The sequence below is a fragment of the Balaenoptera ricei genome, chromosome 6 (assembly GCF_028023285.1).
Source record: "Balaenoptera ricei isolate mBalRic1 chromosome 6, mBalRic1.hap2, whole genome shotgun sequence".
Classification (NCBI taxonomy): domain Eukaryota; kingdom Metazoa; phylum Chordata; class Mammalia; order Artiodactyla; family Balaenopteridae; genus Balaenoptera; species Balaenoptera ricei.
In genome coordinates this window covers 99,371,345-99,392,689 of record NC_082644.1, presented here as the reverse complement: position 1 = coordinate 99,392,689, position 21,345 = coordinate 99,371,345, and the positions used below count along the sequence as shown (strand labels likewise).

At 42.1% G+C, this 21,345-nt stretch overlaps 1 protein-coding gene across 10 annotated transcripts in view; it reads right to left on the bottom strand.

Annotated features, from left to right (window-relative positions):
- PALM2AKAP2 (PALM2 and AKAP2 fusion) overlaps window positions 1-21,345 on the bottom strand; it is a 624,626-nt gene that overhangs the window by 479,643 nt on the left and 123,638 nt on the right. For 5 of the 10 annotated variants that reach the window (XM_059925266.1, XM_059925275.1, XM_059925273.1 and 2 more), the window contains exon 1: window positions 11,902-12,018. The exons of the other annotated variants lie outside the window; for them this stretch is intronic. In XM_059925266.1, coding sequence (XP_059781249.1) covers window positions 11,902-11,906 — 5 coding nt within the window. In that variant the 5' untranslated portion in view covers window positions 11,907-12,018. Of the gene's footprint in view, window positions 1-11,901; window positions 12,019-21,345 lie in introns of those variants that run through there. 10 annotated transcript variants of the gene reach the window in all.

The following is a 21,345-nucleotide window of genomic DNA, read 5'->3' as shown; positions in this document are numbered from 1 at the left end:
AAGCCCATGCGCCTAGAGCCCGTGCTCCACAACAAGAGAAGCCACTGCAAGGAGAAGCCCGCGCACCGCAACGAAGAGTAGACCTTGCTCGCCACAACTAGAGAAAGCCCATGTGCAACAATGAAAGCCAAACACACCCAAAAATCAAAAAAAATAAATAAATAAAATTTTAAAAAAGAATAGAACTTCATTAAAAAAGAAAAAGAAAAAAGAAATGGAATTTGTAATTTAAAGCCTTCCAATCAAGAAAAATTCAGCCCAGAAACTTCCACCAGTGAATTCTACCAAACACTTAAGGAAGAAATAGTACTACTACTTCATGAATTCTTCCAGAAAATAGAGGAGGAAGACACCCTGCCCTGCTAGTTTTATGATGTCAACATAACACTGACACCAAAACCTGACAAGGGCATTACAAGAAAAGAAAATTAGGGACTAACGTAGGGGGCCTGGGTTCGATCCCTGGTCAGGGAACTAGATCCTGCATGCAGCAACTAAAGATCCCTCATGCCGCAACTAAGACTGGTGCAGCCAAATAAATAAATAAATAAATAAATATTTTTTTAAACAAATAAGAATTCCATTGTAAAAAAAAAAGAAAATTACAAGCAATATCCTTCATGAATATAGGTGCAAAAACCTCAACAAAATACTAGCAAAGGGAAGCCATATGATTGTCTCATTAGATGTAGAAAAAAGTATTTGACAAATGTAACAGCTGTTCATTAAAAAACAACAATAACAACAACAACAAAAACACTGTCAGCACCCTAGAGAAAGAAAATAACATCCTGATTTTGATAAAGGGCATCTATGAAACATTAATAACTAATATTTAATGGTGGAAAGGACTCCAAATGTAGACCTATTCATAAGCTTATCAACTAAGTGTAGGTGAGTTTTCTTCATCAATTGCAAGCCTAAGCTTCCACTCCAGTACAGGCAGACATTAGGTAATGATATTACCTCTGATCTCTGGTTTATGCTTATCCACCCTACAGATCTTTTATTCTATGAATCAAAAGCAGTGACAACCTGAGCTTTGAGAATATCAACACAGGCCCCTAGCTATTGATGCTTACATGGTACCTGCATCTTAGTACCACCTAGAATGTCAGGGTCTAGGGATACAGCTTTAGACATGATGAGAGGCAGGTGTGTGCTTTGGAAATAGAATAGAGCTCCATTTGGTTCCGGGGTGACGTCACCAAGATAGAAGCATGGAAGACCTGAGCCTCTGTCTCCCAACAAAGATGAACAATTAGCTATCTATGAACACAAATAGCTCTGGGAGAGCTCAGGAGTCTACTTAAGAAACTTCAGTAACACAGTGGAACAAAAATAACCAAACAAAAGGGAAGAAAGAGCAGCTTCATTTTGTCTGCATTGTCCTCTTCCCCAGGCTTGCACCGCTCAGCACCAAGGGAACTTCCCAGCTAGACAGAGTCCCCCTCACTGGGAAAGAGATATCACAACGAACTACCGATTTCCCCACCCGTTCAGGGCACTACGTGAAGGACCCATTTGGTTTTCAGCCCAAGCTGAGATGTACAGAGACAGGAACAAGGAAGAAAAGCAGCGGCTACCAGGCAGTGGGAGTGACCGCAGTTCCCAGTGACCTGCACTGCAGATGACCCAAGCAGCTTTCCTTACTGAAGAAACCAACAGGCACGGAGGTTCCCCTGTAGATTTCGCCCTACATGTTTCTACATCACAGATTGTCTGAGTCCCTCCCCAATCCCTCTCCCACACTTTCTCCTCTAACCTCCCCACCCCTGCCAGAGCCCAGGATGTGCACAGGCATCCAGCCCCTACCTCTGCGCCTGTGGAGCGCAAGATGCCAGCCTATACTCCCAAGGATGACCAGTCTCCTGATGCAGGCAGATTTGGGCAGTGGATGACAAGGGCCAAAGCTTTTCCATCAGCCTGAGGGTTTTGGTCTTAGCAATCCTTTTATCATTCCCAAGGTAAGGATGGATGGGGGAAAAGGGAATGTATCAAAATAAGACACAGATACACATTTTAGAAGGAGGCCTTAAAAAGAGAGTTACACACACACACACACACACACACACACACACAGAGGCACACACACTCCTAATCTTTGTTTTTCCAGAGCATAACACTCCTACTTTTCTTGCACTGAAGCCACATGCACATCAACATAACACAACAAACACTTCTAATTTCAAGACCTGGAGTGAAACTAACAGGAAGGCACATTGTGCAGCTGACACGGGCTGGGGGAAGACAAATAGAGAGCCATTAAGAACTGTGCTTTAATTCACGCAAATGTAATTAGGTTTGGAGAGTCATTTTATTAAGCAATCAAGAATCCGTAACTAAACTTTATTCTGCACAGTTTAATTCTCAAATATGTACTGTCCTTAGAATATTTAGCTCCCATAACAAGGAAAGAGTTTTGGGGATAATTCTCATCTCACATAAATGAAAACCCAACTTAAATAACATGTTTAAATTATTCTTTATGAAATATATCACTCTTCCCTGGCTTTCAAAAGTAAGGATCCCTAAGTTTGTTGATCTTGTTCAGAAAACATAATACCACAAGCTTCTTGGTTTGAACATTTCATATTCATATTAACATGGCTATCATATTTATAGAATCATAACTTGACATTTACACCAAGATTTTACTGATTTGCAGATACTTAAGGTAATTAGATTCACTAGTTATTTTTTAAATATTAAGGAAATGGCCAAAGAAAAATATTTTTAGATTTTAAATTATTTATGACCCCAAAACTTTTCAAATTCGTATTTTAAAAAAAAGATTATGTTTATTTACTTCCTAGACACTTTTTTTCACAACCCCCTATCCTGCCCTGACTGTCCAAAAAATAAAGACTTTATCTACATGGAACTGCCAAGTTACGCCAACTAAAATGAAGAGCCTGGTTTGTGCTCTGTAGATTGGCCTGTTGCACAGATTGCTGAACTCTGGTTCATGGGAGCAATCCCCTACAAGGAGGGTTGTCTGGAGGGAGGAAGTGTAAAAGGACGAGACCCTCACTTCTTGCATTATACACAGCCCTGCGCTGTGTTTCTGTGTTGTGAACACTGCTACTCAAAGTGTGGTCTCCAGACCAGCAGCATCATTATCATCTCCTAGAAAGCTTGTTGGGAATATAGACTCTCCAATCCCACCCCAGATCCACAGAATCAGGATTTGCCTTTTAATGCTATTCCCAGGGGATTCATTGCACATCACAGTGTGAGTCTCTGAGGAAATAAGCCTTTATTGTTGGTGTCATCAACTTTAAATAACTGGATACCTCTGTCTTGGAAGACAAGGAAAGCACTGGAAGGATAGAGAACTTTCAAATTCTTTCTAGACCAACTTCTTTAGTACTTCCCTGTATGTCTCATAGCCACACTTTAGCAGATCTTAATGCTTTTCAAAAGTTGGAGGCTTTGGACATGATTTCAACAAAGGTGGCTAAAACAAGTCAAGTATCCAAAAAGGTTTGGCAGTGCTTGGCAAATCTTCATGTGTTTTGCCTGTTTGTTTGTTTGTTTCAATTTGTTTGCTTCTTCTTCTTTGTTTTGTTTTGCTTTGCTTCCTTAGTTAACCCTCCTCCCACGGTCATCTGAAAAACAAGAGTTTCTGATTCCTCAAGGGGGCAGGCGTTTACCACGATTCTGTAGCATGAATGGTCCTGGAGGGCACCTCAGCCATAGGCTCAGCAGTGCAAACAAAAATATTTGAAGACTATCAATTATTCAATCTAGTTTTAATATTGGAATTGGCCTGGCTAATTTTTTTAGAAAGTGACTTAAGCAGTTGTAAGATGACTAGCCCAGACATTAAAAAACAAAGTGTTTTTATGCTAAATTAATTTCAGGAGCTAAGAATCAGGCTTGGATTTTGGCCCCATGTAGGATCTCTGAATTCCTTAGATTCATTTAGACTCTTGTCCCCTTGCTATGTGCTTCAGACAGTATCTCATTGAACCTTCCCCTAGCATAACACTTAGCACACTTTCTCATAATTACTTGTTCCTCATAGATTGTGGCCTCCGTGAAGGCAGGAACTATGACATATTCATATTTGTATCACAGGGACCTAGAACAATACCTAGCACACAGTAGGTACTTAATAATTATGAGTTGAACGAATGAATAAATGAACATAATTGACAGAGAAATGGTGGTACTGAAAGTAAGATAAGCAGTCTAAACAACTTACTTTCTAAGTATGAAATACTTATAAAAATAGATGGAGTATAATATCTTTAATTTAGAGCCCATTCATTCAGAACTTGTAAAATATATCTTTTGATTAGCCTATATTTTACGCTCTTGTGCTATCTGTGAAGAAGAAGAACAAGCAAGATGGGACAGATTTTATTGATTTGGCAGAATTTAGGAAGCATTCACTTATACACTATTGATTAGTTAAATTATCACTTATGTTTAAACAGTAGGTCAAATACTATGAAGTTCTATGCACAAAAACAGAACTTTGACTAGTAAAGTTCCTTCCTCTAATGAGAAGAAATAAAATTTCATTTCTTTAAATACAACAAAATTCTAATTAAGCCTCTCCATAACTGAGATTGTTCTTCCTCTGAGCAGTCAAATATGGGGAACTTTTATTATAAGTAATAAGAAAAACAACATTTTCAATGTGAAGCGAACCAACACTTTGGTTCCTTGTCGAACTGAAGCTTCTCCTTTGTTAAGTTCATAACAATTGTCAACGTTTATTTCATATTTTGGAGCCTTGAGCTCCAATAACCTGAATATGTAGACAAAGAAAAGTTGTCAGTTTCCGTACCGGTAATGTGAAGTGTGTTTTTGTCAGACTTCAAACACTTCTATCCTTTGTGAGTTAGAATCCCAGCTGAAAATAGACGGCACACTCAAACTGGATAACTGAGGAGAGCTTAATAAAGGGACTGCTTTACAAAGACATGGTCAGAGTGAAGAAAAACCAAAGGGGATGGTGAAGCACCAGAGGCTAACAAAGTGGGGAGGCCAGCCACTGACACACCTTGTCCTGAAGGAGCAAAGGCAGGGGGCGGGGTAGAGGGGCGGTGATTCTCAGCACTGGGAGAGAACTAGAGCTATAGCTGTGGGACAAGGCTGCAGGCAGGGGCTGTGGCCTTCACAGAAGGAACGAACGCAGCCACTGCCAACCCACTCCCCTGCAAGAAAGGAGGTGATACAATAAATGTTCTGACCTTACTTTCTTTCCATCCTTGGGTCTCCTGCTGGCGCCTCCCCTTGATCCATCCCAACAGAAAGCCAAAGGGCAAGACAGCCTAGTTGATACAGACACAGGGGCCAGCCTCCTAGGGCACAGAGAGAGCAGTGGGGGAAGGGGAGAGCGGATTTGATGGGTGAGACAGAGACCGTCCACTATGCATACCCTTTCCAAAACTCTTCCACTGCGAAGAACTTATAATCTTATTCATGAACTTATTTTGCCATACACATTCCTAAGAATTGATTGAAAAAAGATATGTATAACAACGAATTTTCCAATAACAATGACATTTGGTAGTTCCTAACATTATTTTCACAGAAGCACAAGATTCATTGATTCATTCACTCAAAGATACGGTAAAGGAAAGTTTTCTATCTCCCTGAAACCTGCTGAAATGAACTAAAAGAATGAAAAATTGGAAAGAAAGATTGATCTACTATGAAACCAGCAAAGAGCTAAGATTCTCAAATCACAGACTATAAGAATTATCTGCCAAAAAGAGTATAAGTTTTATTAAATCAATGGACAACCCTAAAAGGTGATCTATACCTCTACACATCTCAGTAGGTTTTCAAATTTCTCTATACGTAAGGAGAAAGTTCAGAGAGGCCCAGGGTTGGAATGGTGGGGCGTGGCATGGGCAAGTGACATAGGGGACATGGGGAACGTCTGTGTGGAGGGGCTGGTTCCACACCAGAGTGGTGCAGGAAGTGACACGGAGCCTTCTATCTTCATTATCTATGAAAGCTTGAAAACTTGAAAACTAAACATAGATAACTAGTCTGGAGGCAAGAGATGTAGGAAAGAGAAGAGAATAACAATTACCTTTGCAGATGAATTGCCCCCTCCCCTTTGTTTGGGATGCTAAACAGAGTCAACCACGTAGTGATAAATAAGCACCAAGTAGCTGTCTGTCTCCCCACCCAAACACACACACACACACATACACACACACACACACAAAGTGAGCTGGGATGTCTGACCTGTCCGAGTGATCTGCTCACTCATTACGAGGTATTTTTAGAGCAGAAGACATTGTAGAGTTGTAAGAAATTTTTATGAGACAAAATATCTAATCTAAAGTCACTGTCTTCCCCCAACACTGCCCTTATCCTTGTCACTTACTCTTGGGCAAATAGCAGTTTTGCGTAGAATTACCTCCATTTGGAAATGAATAATAAATGCAAAGTTGTCAACATGCACGGATTCTATATACTTAACTATTATTTTTAAAAAGGAGAGAAGAGATTTACAAACAAAAGGCAGATAAATATATTTCAGAAAAATGACACAAGAAATCGATGAAATTTTCAGATAAACTCTTCTCCACACGTTCAAAGAAATTAAGGAAACTATAAACCCTTTAAAAAATCAGTGCAAAGTGAACTGGCAGAGTCAGAAAATAAATTGAAGATTTGTTTTCAACAAAAACAAATAACAAAACCATTACAGAAGTGAAAGCTACATTAGAATGAGTAAGGACTAAACAAATACTGCTAAGAAACAGTTACCTAGGGGATAGATTTTAAAATGTAACAAGAGCTCATGGAAAAGTCAGGAAAAAATGAAAGCAATTCAAAATAGTTATGGTGGGGGAGTAATAGATATACCTGTAGCAGATAACAAAAAAAAAAATTCTTTTTCTCTTTTTACTTTTTTTTTAATTTTATTTATTTATTTATGGCTGTGTTGGGTCTCGTTTCTGTGCGAGGGCTTTCTCTAGTTTGTGGCAAGCGGGGGCCACTCTTCATCGCGGTGCGTGGGCCTCTCATTATCGCGGCCTCTCTTGTTGCGGAGCACAGGCTCCAGATGCGCAGGCTCAGTAATTGTGGCTCACGGGCCTAGTTGTGCCGCGGCATGTGGGATCTTCCCAGACCAGGGCTCGAACCCGTGTCCCCGGCATTAGCAGGCAGATTCTCAACCACTGCGCCACGAGGGAAGCCCTAAAATTCTTAATTGAAGGCCAGGAAGAAAATACCTTTATAAAAAATAAAGGAAAATATGAATCTTAAGTTCAAAGGAACATACCATTTTCCAGGAAAAACTGACACAATGACTTACAGTGAGAAATATCACAAAAAAGTTGCTAAACTTTGATGTTTAAAAATAATTCTATCAGCATCAAGGCAAAAAAAAATTGCCAGAGGAATTAATCAGGCTAGCTTCAGACCAGAGCAACAGTCAAGGCTGGAACACAATGGAACAATGTCTTACAGAATTATGGGGGAATGGGGGACATGAGTCTATAATTTTATACACATTCAATTTGTTTGTTCATAAAAGCAACAGAAAGGCATTCAGAATATAACATCCTTGGGCCCCAGTTGAAAACAAAGCCTTCAAACTGAACACTAAATCAACACAAAATGCTCAGGAAAGAGGAGGCCATTGGTGAAAGGGCTGGTGGTGACCTGGACTCCATTTAGATCCAAGATGAAAACTAAGCCCACAGAGCATAGTCCTGCCTCAGGACCTTTGCAACTGCTCTTCTTCTGCAATGGGTCACCCTCTCATTGTTCAAGTCTCTATTCAAACTCTCAAATTCACCAACTCAGAAACGTGTTTCCTGACTGCTCTATCAAAAGTAACCCTCCCTTGGGGGTGGGAAGGGATGGATTGGGAGTTTGGGGTTAGCAAATGCAAACTATTATATACAGAATGGATAAACAACAAGGTCCTGCTGTATAGCACAAGGAACTATACTCAGTGTCCTGTGATAAAACATAATGGAAAAGAATATTTAAAAGAATATATATATATGTGTGTATAACTGAGTCACTTTGCTGTACAGCAGCAATTAACACAACAGTGTAAATCAACTATACTTCAATTTAAAAAAAAAGTAACCCTCCCTCATCACCCTCCAGTGTCCTACTGGGTTTTACTTTTATTCTTAACATTTATTACTTCCTGACATTAACATATATATATAAAATATGTTCTCCACTATTAAATAGAAGCTCTGTGAGGACAGGACCTGTTTCAGATTTGTTCACTGCTGTAATCTCAGTGCTTAGAACAGTGCCTAGTACCTAAAGGGCACTCGACTGAATCAACTGTGAGAATTATGTTTACAGTTCAAAACTGCAAATGTTGAAAACTTTGAAAATGTAAAACTCACAATATAACTGCAACAAATGGTAAATGGAAGGCTAAGTGATGTTCTCTCATTTCCTCAGCTGTCAGAATTAAGGAATCAATCAAGTCTAAATTGGACACACTCTACAATTTAAAGAGTTCCCATGCCATGTTCTCTTTGCTTTTTGGCTCCCAGCCTGTTCTAGAGAAATGTCTGGCAAAGCCTTTAGGTGTGGTATCAAATTAGTAACTGCATGTACTACAGTTCATGCTCACAAACATATGCTCTCACTCAACCCAACAAGGAGGGTAGCCAACTACAATCACCTAGGACCCTCTTGGCTTGTGATCTAGATTTTTTTTCTCATTTTAACTAAGATGCTCTTGTTTTATTAAAACCAAACATTCTCAGGAATAAATGACTGTGTTTTTTTTTAACTCAGTGTCATTTTAAATTAGTGACCTTGGCTTATTCAAAATGATCAGATATTGGCACACGATAGTCTGGCTTTTTAAATTGATAATCTCACGCTTGGCTACGACACATTCATTTTAAATACCTTCAGAAGGAAAGGTGCAGAAAGCTCTTTGGCGGCTCCATGCATTTAGCCATCTCTGAACCACCACCATCCCCTCACTGCCAAAACTCCAGCCACACCTCCCTTCCTCCAGTTCTTCCAACTTGCCGAGATCTCTCCTGCCTCAGGGCTTTAGCACATGCTGCATTCTCAGCCCAGAGTGCTTCTTCCCTCTACCTCTTACCTAGCCAACTCCTACTCATCCTTCAGATGTCACGTTAGAACTCAGTTCCTCAGCGGGGCTTTGCTGACCCCTTAATCTAACCTATATCGCTTTTCTGTCATTTTCTCTGTGTTTTTTCCTTCCATGGCATTTATTGCACTATGTATTTATAGATTCACTTGTGTTTACTGGTTTTACATCTATCCCTTCATTAGACTATGAACTCCAGGTGATGAGAATCATGACTGCTGTGTTGACCAGTGCTAACCTCCACAAATACTTGTTGGTTACATGAAAAAATAAAAGAAGGAAGTGAATTTTATTCCCCCTTTTAATTTTTTCATAAACATAAGTTGGACACAGTAAGTAAGGAGAATTGAGTCCCTATCCCACTCACAGTTAAGGACTGTCCTATCTAGGATGAGATTTGGGGAGGGTTTAGATTGAGGGGAAGAACAGGATGCGGCATATGGGAAATTTCAAGGTAGGATAGAAAAAGGTGCTATTCTGAAAGGGGATATAAAGAGTTAAAAAGCTAACTATATTAATGAAGCAAAGGGAGTGGGACAGAGAATAGATAGACAGTTGGAAATTCAGGAGGTTAAATGGAAGGTGAGGAGGGCTTTGGAATGTCACACGGGAACGGGAAAGCCAGGGCCAGGTCGTTAGAGGAGGAGGCGGCCGGCTGAGGCACCAACTGGGATCCTGTGGAGGGAGCAGAAGGGTGTGATGGGAAAGGCCTTTGTTCACAAGGAGTTCCAGGTGGGAGACTGGCACACCTGAAATAAAAGCTTAGCAGGGGACGGAGAGGAAAGGGAGGGAAGGTCTGAGGAAGTAAACGTACAAATACTATACACTGTTACACAATTATGGAACTCTCACACTCAAGTCTGGCAGATAGGTTATACATTAGAGTATTAATATTAATGTGAGATCGTAAAGATGAAAATTACTGCCCCAGCAAACAACCAGGGTACCCTTTAACCTTACACAGTGGGATGACCAGACCTACATTCAATCTCTTAGACAGTTTCCGCATCAAAATGGCAATGAGGAATGGGAATGGAGTGGGCCAGAGGCAAGTTGGCCAGCTTCTGCTATGTATTCCTCAAGCCTGCTGTGTCTTCTGGTTGAGTCTCTGCATCTACAATGGTATCTTAAGAATTGTGCTACTCTCAGTTGCCCTTGGGTTATTGAGTTTCTGTACCAATTGTCTGAAAAAAAAAAATAGCTTGCTGCCAACCTGAGACCCCATAAAATGTCAATGGGAAATGCTGGAGACCATAGTAATAATAATAGATAATAGATACTATTTACAGACAATTGATGCTAGTTATTGAGTTTAGTTTGTGCTAGGTTCTGTTCCAAAAACCTTGTATGTATCAACGGGTTTAATCTTCACAAAAATCACATGAAAGAGTTGTTATTATTACTATTTCTGTTTCCAGAAATGAGGCCCAGACAGACTGACGTCATGTAGCAAAGTGTAGAAGGACTCAAACCTAGCAAACTGACTCTGGAACCTTAATCATTAGCGCCTTAAATTTGTACATACCTTACAATTTACAAATCTCTTTAGAAGAGATAGAAATATTATCTGATCCTCTCAACATTTAAAAATGAGTAAGGAACATCTTTATCTCCATTGTATAAATAGGGAAACTGAGGCTCAGAGACATCAAATTACTGGTGTAGGAAATCAATAGCACTAGGACCAGCCAAGGCAGAGGTTGAAATCTACAGCTTCTCAATGCTAAAATGCCACACCATCTCTCACTTCTGCTTTAGTAGTCTTGTTGGGGAGGATTAAATTGCATCTACACAATCAGATATGGGGGAGGGAATAAAAGCTGCATCTAGGGTTTATGGGGTTGGCATGAAAGTCCTGATACCTGAAAACAGGACATTATCTCCAGGCTGAAATATGATTTCATACAGCGTCAGTGTCAGGGAGTATCCGTGGGAAGAGAAAGGAGGAGGAGAAGCTGACCAAGTGAGCAGATATCTAATAGCTGGCTCCCAAAATGACCCCTTATTGGAGCCTGTCGCCTGTCAGAGTGGCTCTGCTGCGGCAGCAACCTGGCAGAGTGACCAAAAAGCAACGCAGGGATGCAAAGGCAGAGGAGAGAGGAACCCCAGTCCGAACCTGCACGGGAGCCCTTTATTGTGTCTTTTCTGGTTAACGCCCCTCTTGCCTTCATGCCCTCTCCTCCACCCCTCCCATGCGGTGCCCATCGTGCCAGACGTTGTAATTCAACCCCCGGCTGCCAGTCCTAGGGTTCTGTCTCTTTTCTCAATTACCCCAGGAACAAATCAATTATTTGGAGGTCCTCATGGTTTCTAGTAGCCAGGGCATTGCAGCTCTGGCTCATATTACCCACTAACTCATCATCCTTCCATTACACGCTTCACACCCAGCCACATTTGCTTCTGATCCGCAGTGACACCCCCCCACTCCTTTTTTTTTTTTTTTTTTTAACTGCAGTCCAATAGCGCTGACATGGTTAGGAATCGGAAGTAATGGCTATTGCGGCCAACTCCCTGAGTAGCGGAAGCTTAGGGCAGAGATGGGGAAGCCTAGAACGTGCCTCTCTCCTTAGCAACATCGTCCCCTCCAGAGGCCCTGCTGGCCAAGGGGCAGCGGCCAAAACCACGCATCCCGGGGCTCCTACCGCTTGGCTCCTGCCACCGCGGCTGCTGCTATGGAAACGCCAGACGTACACACCGGACTGAAATTAAACACTCATCCGGGACCGGGACCGGAGCCGGTGTCAGCCTGCTGCCTCGGTCGCCATAGCAACATACGGAGGGGAAGGCAGCGAACAGCGCGCGCTGCGCAGGATACTCACTCCATCGCGGGGCTCCGGGCGGCCGGGCGCGCTGCTGCGGGGCTCTACGGCGCTGCTCGCCTCTGCCGGAGCCGGGCGCTCTGCTCGCGCGGCGCGCGAGGTGGAGCCGGGAGCGTCTCCCCTCCCCGCCCGAACCCCCTCCTCCCCTTGAGGGTTGAAAGTGAAAGCTCAGGCTCTCTCAGCTCCCAGCCTGCGAATAAAACGGGAAGCAATTGGATAATGTTCTTCGCTGGGCACTAGACAAGCCACTCCACTTAAGTGTTTGGGGAGGGAGCGCGCTGGCAGCTGCGCGCCGGGCGATGTGGCCACCAGCGCGCAGGGCCCCGGCGCCCGAGGCGCCAGGTGCGCTGGCGGCTCCCCTGGGACGGGCTGCGCGGCCCTGAGACGCCGGGGACCGGTGGGAGGGGGAGGTGCGCGGCTGCGGCGGGTGGCACAGCCCACAGGGCGCAGGAAAACGATTGAGTCATTGGCAAGGTTGCAGCTCGGAAGTTGCAAGAGGAAGAAGCATCTGGCCTCTGCAAATAGCAAGTACTGCCCCCAACAGGCTGGGCACAGGTTCGGAAACGCAGCTGAGCCAGCTAAGTGGGCATCCATCTGAGTTTCCCAAGGTAAACTCCAGCTGCGCTGCGGCGCGTTAATGCGGTGTTCCATCACTTTGGCTACCCCACGCCCTTCTTATCACTCCACGTTCTGCGTATTCCCGCCTGCCAGAGAGATACTGCCCAGCGTTACTTTCCCTAATTGGTTCTTTGAAAACAAGACATACTGAATATGGTTTCCCAAATTACCACGGCCCCACCCCCACGGTTATAAGCCTCCCTGGGACATATATTCCCTCCCTACACCCCTTCTGAGAATCCTCTACTCCTAACGGTTTCCCGAGCGGGAACCTGGCTCCCCATCCAGGGGCCCTGCACCTGCTGCAGTGACGAGTAGATGAGACAAGCTTCAGGCTTTCATTGTGTCTTACTGCCCGGCCCGTCTGTGAGTAGGTATCTGCTACGTGCTGCGGATGCAACCCTAAGCATAGCCATCACGGTCCCTGTCTTGGTGGAGCCCACAGGCTAATGCAGAAGGACAAAGCACAGAGCAAGAAAAAAATAAACATCATCACAGGCTGACGATATTGCTATAAAAATTAAGTAGTAAAATGCTGTGATGAATGTTTTTAAATTAATTTGTGATGATTACACAACTCTTGAATTTACTATAAAGCATTAAATTGTACATTCTGGGTAAATATAATATAATTATATTTTATTATAGCAGTTAAAAAAATACTCTGATGGAGAATCAAAGGGAAGTGGACCAGCTAAGGAAAGGTGTTCAGGAAAGCCCCCCTGAAGGGACTGGCCTGAGAGGGGGAATGGCTAAGACATGCAAGCCACAGGGGAAAGGGCATTCCAACCAGCCATCAGCTTCTCTGGTGGCTCTAGATGGGGAAGAGCTCTACACACTCAAGGGACTGAAAGGAAACCAGCGCAAAGCGTTCTGGGTAGATTCACTCCCTTCCTTTCCCTCTGGAAAGTGGGCCACAAAGTCAAACCCAGTGAAGATTCACAGAGATATTTTGTGGAAAGAGATTATAGATCTTCTCCAGATTTCCATTCAGAGAATCCAGTGTGAATTTGGAGATCAGAGAACTCTCCCTCAGCCCATGTCCCTCTGCAGCTACCATCCTATCTTTACTCTTCCCCTTCATAGTCAAGCCTCTTTAAAGGATTGCCCATACTCACCATCTCTACACCCTTACCTCCTATTTACTCCCTGTAGCATATATAATTAAGTTCAGCTGTGAGTAATCAAGAGGCTTAACCAGGAAACAGGTTTGTCTTTCTACCTCTTGTAAGTTCAGAGTCCTGGACCTGCTTAGCAGCTCTCAAAGAGCTAAGAGACCCAGACTCCTCCAAAATGTTGCTCTTTTATTTGTGGTGTCCCTTCCTAAAGTCATTTCATGATCCAAGTTAGCTGCTTAGGCTCCAGCCACCGTGTCTGCATCCCAACCAGCACAAAGGTGGAAGAAGCAAAGCAGAAGAGGCAAAGGAAGCATACCAGCTGCCTTTTAAGGAAGGCTCCCAGAAGCTGCCTCAGGACACTTTCACTTACATCTCTTTGGCCAGAATTAATTCACGTGACCATATTCAGTTTCCAGGGAGCCTGGGCAAAGCAGTCTTCAGTCCACATAGTCAGAAGCATAGCACAGCCAAAAGTCAGGGGCTCCATTCCCATGAAAGAAGGGGAAATGGATACTGGGGGACAACCAGCAATATTTGTCATACTCCTTGATCCTTAGCATTCTAGCTTCTGCCTCCCGCGTACCACTGACCCTGCTCCCCATAGAGTCACCAATGCTGAATGCAATGGGCATCTCTCAGTCCTCTTCCTGTGTGACTTATGACCAGCATTTGACATTTTGACCACTCCTTTTTGTATTTTTTACTTTAAGTTGGGTTTACTGAGGCAGAAGTTACATACAGGAGAATTCATCCTTTCCAGGTGTACAGGTCTGTGAGTTCAGATACATTATACAGTCGTGTAACCACCACCGTAGTCACAATACAGAACATTACCATCACCCCAAGCAGTTCCTTTGAGTCTCCTGATAGCAATCCCCTCCTCTCATCTCCAGCCCCTGGCAACCACTGACTTGATTTTTGTCCCCATGGTGTTGCTTTTTCCAGAATGTCATATAAATAGAATCAAACTGTATGTAGCCTTTTGTGTTTGGCTTCTCTCACTTTGCAAACACTTTTGAGAGTCCTCCATATTGTTGTGTGTATAGGCAGTTCCTTTTCATTGCTGAATTGTATTCCACTGTACAGAGGCACAATTTATTTATCCATTCACCAGTTGATGTATATTTACATTGTTTCCACTTTGTGTCAAATACTAACAGAACTGCTATATACATTTGTGTACAGGTCTTTGTGTGAACATATGTTTTCATTTCTTTTGGGTCAATACTAGGGTCACTCCTGTTTTGAAGCACTTCTTCTATGACACCACACTGCCTTGACTCTAGCTACCCCTTATCTGCTACATGTCTCTTAAATGTCGGTGTTCTGCTGGGTCTGTCCTCAACTCGCTGCACTTCTCACTGTGCCTACCCTCCCCGTGCAATTTCATCTACTGCTGTGGCTTTATTTACCCACTGACATGGTGCTCACTTCCAAAACTAAATCTCTAGTCCACATCACTCTCAAATTTCAAAACTGAATATCCAAAGGCCACTGTAACATCTTCACAAACACCTCAAACTTAATATGTCCGAAATTCACTCATCATTTTCACCTGTAAATCTCCTCCTAATACCCTGCCTACCTATCCTAACAACAGAGAGGGAAGTGTCCTCACAGAAACCTGGGCATTGTCTTTGATTCTTAACTGTCCTGACTTGCCGTACCCCGTCAGCCAGCAAGATTGATCCAGGCTACCTCCTGAATAGCCACAGAGCCATTCATTTCTCCCTATCCTCATGCTGTGGATAAAAAAGCCTCCCTCCTGGCTTCCTGGCCTCCTGGCCTCCAGTCACATCTTGTTCCAACCCATTCAACTGAACAGCCAGAGCAATCTTCCAAGAACACAAATCTAATCATATAATCCCCTTGCCTAAAACCTTTCAATGGGCATCTCTTAACTTTAAGATAAAGGTTAAATTGAATTGTAGGTGCATCTAAGTTCTTTGAAGTTAGTAGATTGACTATTACAATTTTAAAATGCACTAGAAAAACAAGATTTAATATATTTTATAGGGCTGGCTTAGACTTTGTTAAGAGTTACAAATACATCATTTGCTATGTTTAATTTTAGGGAAAAAATAACAGGCTTTAGAGTCAAACAGACTGATTAAAGTTCCAGCTTGGTCATTCACTAGCTTTGTGATTTTGAACCTATTACTTAACTTTAGTCTCAGGTTTCTTTACCTATAAAATGAGGACAATAATACTTATCTTTAAAGGTTAGTTTGAAAGTTAGATTCAATATGTATACATTGCCTAGCACAGTGCCTGGTACTTCAGTAGATTCTCAGTAAACAGTAGCTAAGTTATCTCATCATCATCATCATTACATTGTAACTTTCCCCTGAAATCTCCAATATTTTAACAGCCATCTTTACATATCTTCATAGTATTCCTTTGAAGAGGTGAAACCAATACAGATACAGGTACTTAGATGATCAATTTGTTTATTCTCATTGATTAAATGAGAATGTTACACTAGATAATATATTTATTTATTCATTAGAAATTTTACATATATATGCATATATATATATAATATATATAGTACAGCTTCAAAGTAGCAGGGTATGGCTAGGTGGATCCATTGATACACATTCTCTAAGAGTTTATTCATTTAAGCTCAGCTCACCAGGTACTGTCAACACACCAAATACATATTAACTGACTTGGAAGTCAATAACTTAACAGAACCAAAGTCTTCAGCCTCCTGGTCTACAAACAGAATGACCAGCTCTGAGACAGTATCTACCAGGATTTTTATATAGGTATAATTCATAAACTTTAGAACAGGAATTTTTAAACTGGGGATCATGGTGGGCTTTAGAAATCTGCCTGAGATTATAGGCAGAATTATGAGTTGGGGAGTGTGTGAGGGATAGAGAGTAGGGTGTCCATAACCTACACTGGGACCTCAGTGTTTCCTAATTCAAAACAAACTCTTAATATGACTACTTTAGATATAATTCTGAGCATATTTGGTTAAATGGTTTTCTGGTTTACTAGAAATAAAAACACACAATTAGAAGGTTGGAGAGAAACAGGAAAAAGTGTTACTTCAGGCAAAGTAACTTTTTACTTCAGCTAAAAGTGAGGAAGAAAAGTGTGAAAATGGGCACAAGACAACAAAACAAAAAATAACAAAAATGTCAGTTTGGAATCCTTCAGTGTAGGACAAGCAACCCTACACACCACAGTAGCTCCTGAGACCATCATAGGATAATCATATTCAGCGATTTGTGTTAAAGACTAAATGGAATTTCAAATTTTTCCATGTATATTAGGTTGTTAATTTTATATCTCGCCTAGGCTGAAATTTTAGTTACTTGGAAAGTATACTCAGTGCTCATGTTCACTTTCCTTCCTTGTCAATGTTGGATAAATGGAGATATTATTATCATTTTAAGTCTATCTGGGGAGGAAGAAAATAAAAATAAGCACAGTCACTTTGTCAAGTTCTAGGTACCATTCCAATACATTCACAAACCCAAAGCAAACCATTAGATTAATAATTAAAATATAAAAACATCAGTCTTTTAATTTGCTTGGCATTACTGGATTTCAACTGTACTCCTAGAAGTAGTATGTCCTGTGGAGTTTTACGTACTTTTTACATTTTATAACAAGGATCATTCTACCCTTTTACTTTCATGTCAATAATGTTACTATTAGAGAGATGTAGGAAAGAAAACTCTCTCTCACAGAAGCTGGGTATTTGTTCATCTGGAGCTGCTCATGTGTGTGAGGCGGGTATAATTGAACAGTTTACAGAGCTGCATTGATCTGCAGACCCCCCCACTTGGTTTACAGAGCTGGAATTAACATCATGGACTCACTATTGGCCTTCATGTCTCACTCTTCTTCCATCATTAATAAGTTCTCTCTGAAAATATGGCACTTCAAATAGCTTCTTGTGATTCTACTGATGCTGGGTAAAATTAGCCCACAGATCGGGACAGGAAGGATGGCACGCAAAGAGCTCTTTTCTTTGGTTAAACATGGGCAAAGGTAATCTCTCTTTTTCATAGTCTTCTATTGATTTCTCTCTATATTTATGAGTCTGCTCCGACAAGACACCGATAGCATTGACTTCTGAGTCATGTATGATTCTTGCAATCACAGTCTATTGATGATGGGAGGGATTCTGGGGGTTACCTAGTCCAACAGCCAACACAAACTTCTATGATTGACCTGGGATCATCTTCCTTGTTGAAACACATTTATTGTTTTCTTTTAGCTCAAAAAACTGAAAAGGCCTATTTGTTTTTTGTTTTTAGAATCCTCTCATCCACCCACAAGATGACGTATGTGTTCAGAACAGCCCATGATTATGCGTGTACAGATGTAGCGAGAAAACTTATTGCACCACTGCCAAGTCTGACCTATGATGGAAGATGAACAATGACCTCTCAGAGATAACCCAGTGCCACCATGGACTCATCAAGGGGACTTTGCCAAGGGAAAACTGCCCCTTAACCACACATGGGAGAGAAACCAATCCAATGTCACCCAGACACACTGCACACTGCTTAAGCTGAGAGCCAGAAGAGCTAGATGAGGTTCGATTGCTATAAGGCTATTAATACTAAATTTAGTATAATCTTATCAGCTCTCCTTTGCTGAATAAAGCTGGAGAAGCTAATTGGTTACTTGGTGGTATCTTCAAAGGTAGGCTTACGTATATCATCATTAAATACTTTCATCTCCTGATACAAACATTAAATGTCAACATTAAAAGTAGCACTACCTAAGATGGACCTCAAGTGTTTTTGGAATATGCTTTGAGGAGGATCATTAGAAAGATGGAAACCATTCCTCTCTTCTGAGAGCTGGAAACCTGGATTTATCTTTGAAGTAGAATGTTCTTTTGCTCTAGGAAAAATGTGAGGAGAACATTTACTGATGCAAATGCAATCAAGTACCCATTAGACTGTAAGTCCTATGGGGATAGGGATTTATTTTTCCATTTTGTTCACTCATATGTCCCCTAGAACAGTGCCTATAGCACATAGTAGGCTCTTAATAACTACTTGTTGAATTAAAATAATGAGAAAATTCCTCTTAAGCAAGACCTCAAGAAGTTGTACTTTCTTGCATGTATCTTTTGTCAGATCCAAGTCTTTACAGTTGACGGTTCCCAAAGAAATGCATCTTTCTCTAAGTATGCAATGACTGCCCTATGCCTGTATAGTATTGTTTGTTTGTGTATATATGTTGCCATCTGAGGAATCAGAGACATGACTCACACACACACACACACACACACACACACACACACGCGACAGGCAGGAAAGTGTGCAGATCTGTCTTCTCTTCCTTTGATGCTGGAGAAGTTTTGTAAAGGAACTAGATAATGCTCTAGGCGGTACAACTTGGTCTAGAGTTCGATGATTCCCCTATGATATCAATACTCAATAAACCTAGACTTTGGGAATATGTGTGGGACCACATATTATGTTTAGTATCTTTCAGGGGTCCACAGGACAAAATTCCATCCCTGTAAGTAGGGCAGGGTTTCCAGTGAAGGAAGGAGGTAGTCCCACTCTCAGTCACCCTGGGAATGGGTCAGCCTTAGGATGGGAAATCTGACCTGCAGAGAGCAGTGTTAACAAGGGTTAGGGGAAAGATACTGTGGTAGGAACTGGGACTACCATGATGCATGAGACATGGTGTCTGCCCCTTAAAGAGCTCACAGTTTCATGGAGGAAAGGCATATATATAATCAAAATTGAAATACAATGTTTTAAGTGTGATTACAGAGGTGAGACGTAGTAGAGAAATCGGAAAATCTTGCTGGAGAAGTTGATGCTTGGGCTATGTCTTTAAGGATGAATAACATTTAACCAGAAGTGTGCATGTGTGCACAAGTTTGTGCGTATCTTGGTGTGTCTGTGTGTCCAAAGAGGTAGGGAAAAGTAGTGAGAAGGTGTTCCAGAAAGAGGGACCAGCAAAATCAAAGACAAAGAAACAGGAATCAGCAGGGTGATGTCTACATATTTCTGGCATTTGCTGGAGTAGGAGGCAAAGAGAAGGACCACAATATCACTCCACTCCAGAGGCCCCATTTACATACAACGCGGTATAATGGTGCCCCCTGGAGTTGTGGTCCTGAAGGAGGTGGTTAAAAGTTGAGGCTGGAGAAGGTCACTAGAGGACTCTGCCTGCAGAAGCTTAACTAAGGGACAGGATGACGTTGGCAAACACAACGTCCCTTCTTACCTCCAAATCACAAGCAGAGCACTGTAACTGGAGACACTCAGGGTCTCTTAGTTCAGGATAGACAGCTAGTTAGAAGCCTGCTGCCACAGTTCACACAAGAGATGATAAGGTCTTAAATTAGGGCAGCCATAGTTGGCATGGAAAGGAAAGAGAGTCAAGAAATACGCCAGGACACAGAATGTGTGGGTAAGAGAAAGGCACCAAGCCTCATTCTCACGGCTCGAATGACTCACTGAAAGATAAGACCAACTGAGACAGAGCATTCAAGAGCAGCCTAGAGGTGCCACCAGGGGATTCTGACCTCAACAAACGAGCGGCTGATCCTCATTTCCCTCTGGGCTGGGACCACCGTGTACTTTGTTGTGTGACCTATGAAACACATTAAGCTGCTCCCAGGAGAGCTATGCAGAGAGGTCAGGAGAGAAGTAATATCTGAGGAACCAACGGAATTTAATTCTCTGCCAATCTGGATTGCTGTGAAAGTACAGTATCAGAAGACTCAGGGGAAAAATAAGTGATACAACCGATTATTCAAACATTGTATTTTTGGTTATATGTTAATCTAAAGAACTAGGTAAGATACTCCCAATAAGAAATCATTTGATTTTCAGGGAGCAAACTTTCCATCATTAGAAAGACCAGTAAGTTAGTCCAGGCATCCTCCTAGCTACCAGTCGCCATTTGTCCCCTGTTAAATCTCCATTCGCAGATAGTTTTTAAATGTTCTCCTTTGAACCAAGTGAACTGCACCAACCTTTCCCTCCCATCACCTTTGTCAGTTACACTCACTGACACGCCTCAAACCTCTGTAGGCCGGTTATCATCCTCATATCATGTGAATGTCTTATGCAAACCCTTTCATCATAGTTTCTTGACCTCCTCAAACCCAACAAATTTACTTCCACTCCACTCAAGGCAGCTACACCCAGATTTCACATTGAAAAGCCAAACACGAACGTAGCCTATTTTTAAAGAAAAGGTAAGTAACAGTCTTGTTTTACTTTCTCGGATTTCCAGAATCCACATTCTTCCATATCCACTTTTTTCCCCTCTACTCCTACAAACATACTGCACCATGAAAATAGCAGGGGGTACTGCTGGGTTGAGATCCAAACCTCAGGAAAGAGAAAGTGCAGTGGCACCTCCACGCTCTTCTGGCTGTCTCTCTCCCAGCCACGCTGGAGGTGTGAGCAGTCCCTGGGGGCACAGATTTGGTGAGCAGAAGCTGAGGAAAAGTATGGGACCAGAGCGGTTTCTCTTCTTGCTTCCCAGACCTACTATTCTTGGTCCTGGACCTCTCAGACTGTTTAGGAAAAATGGAAGTACACCCTGGCCTCTTTCTAATGAGTGAGAGAGAATGCTTCCACTTACATCTCCAATGTTTGCCCAATGAGTATGACACCAATGAAATGCCGACCTGGGCAGTGAACCTGAGTCAGTGAGAAGGTCCAAGTCTGGGTCAGGCTAAGATTTGTGGCCTGCAGGG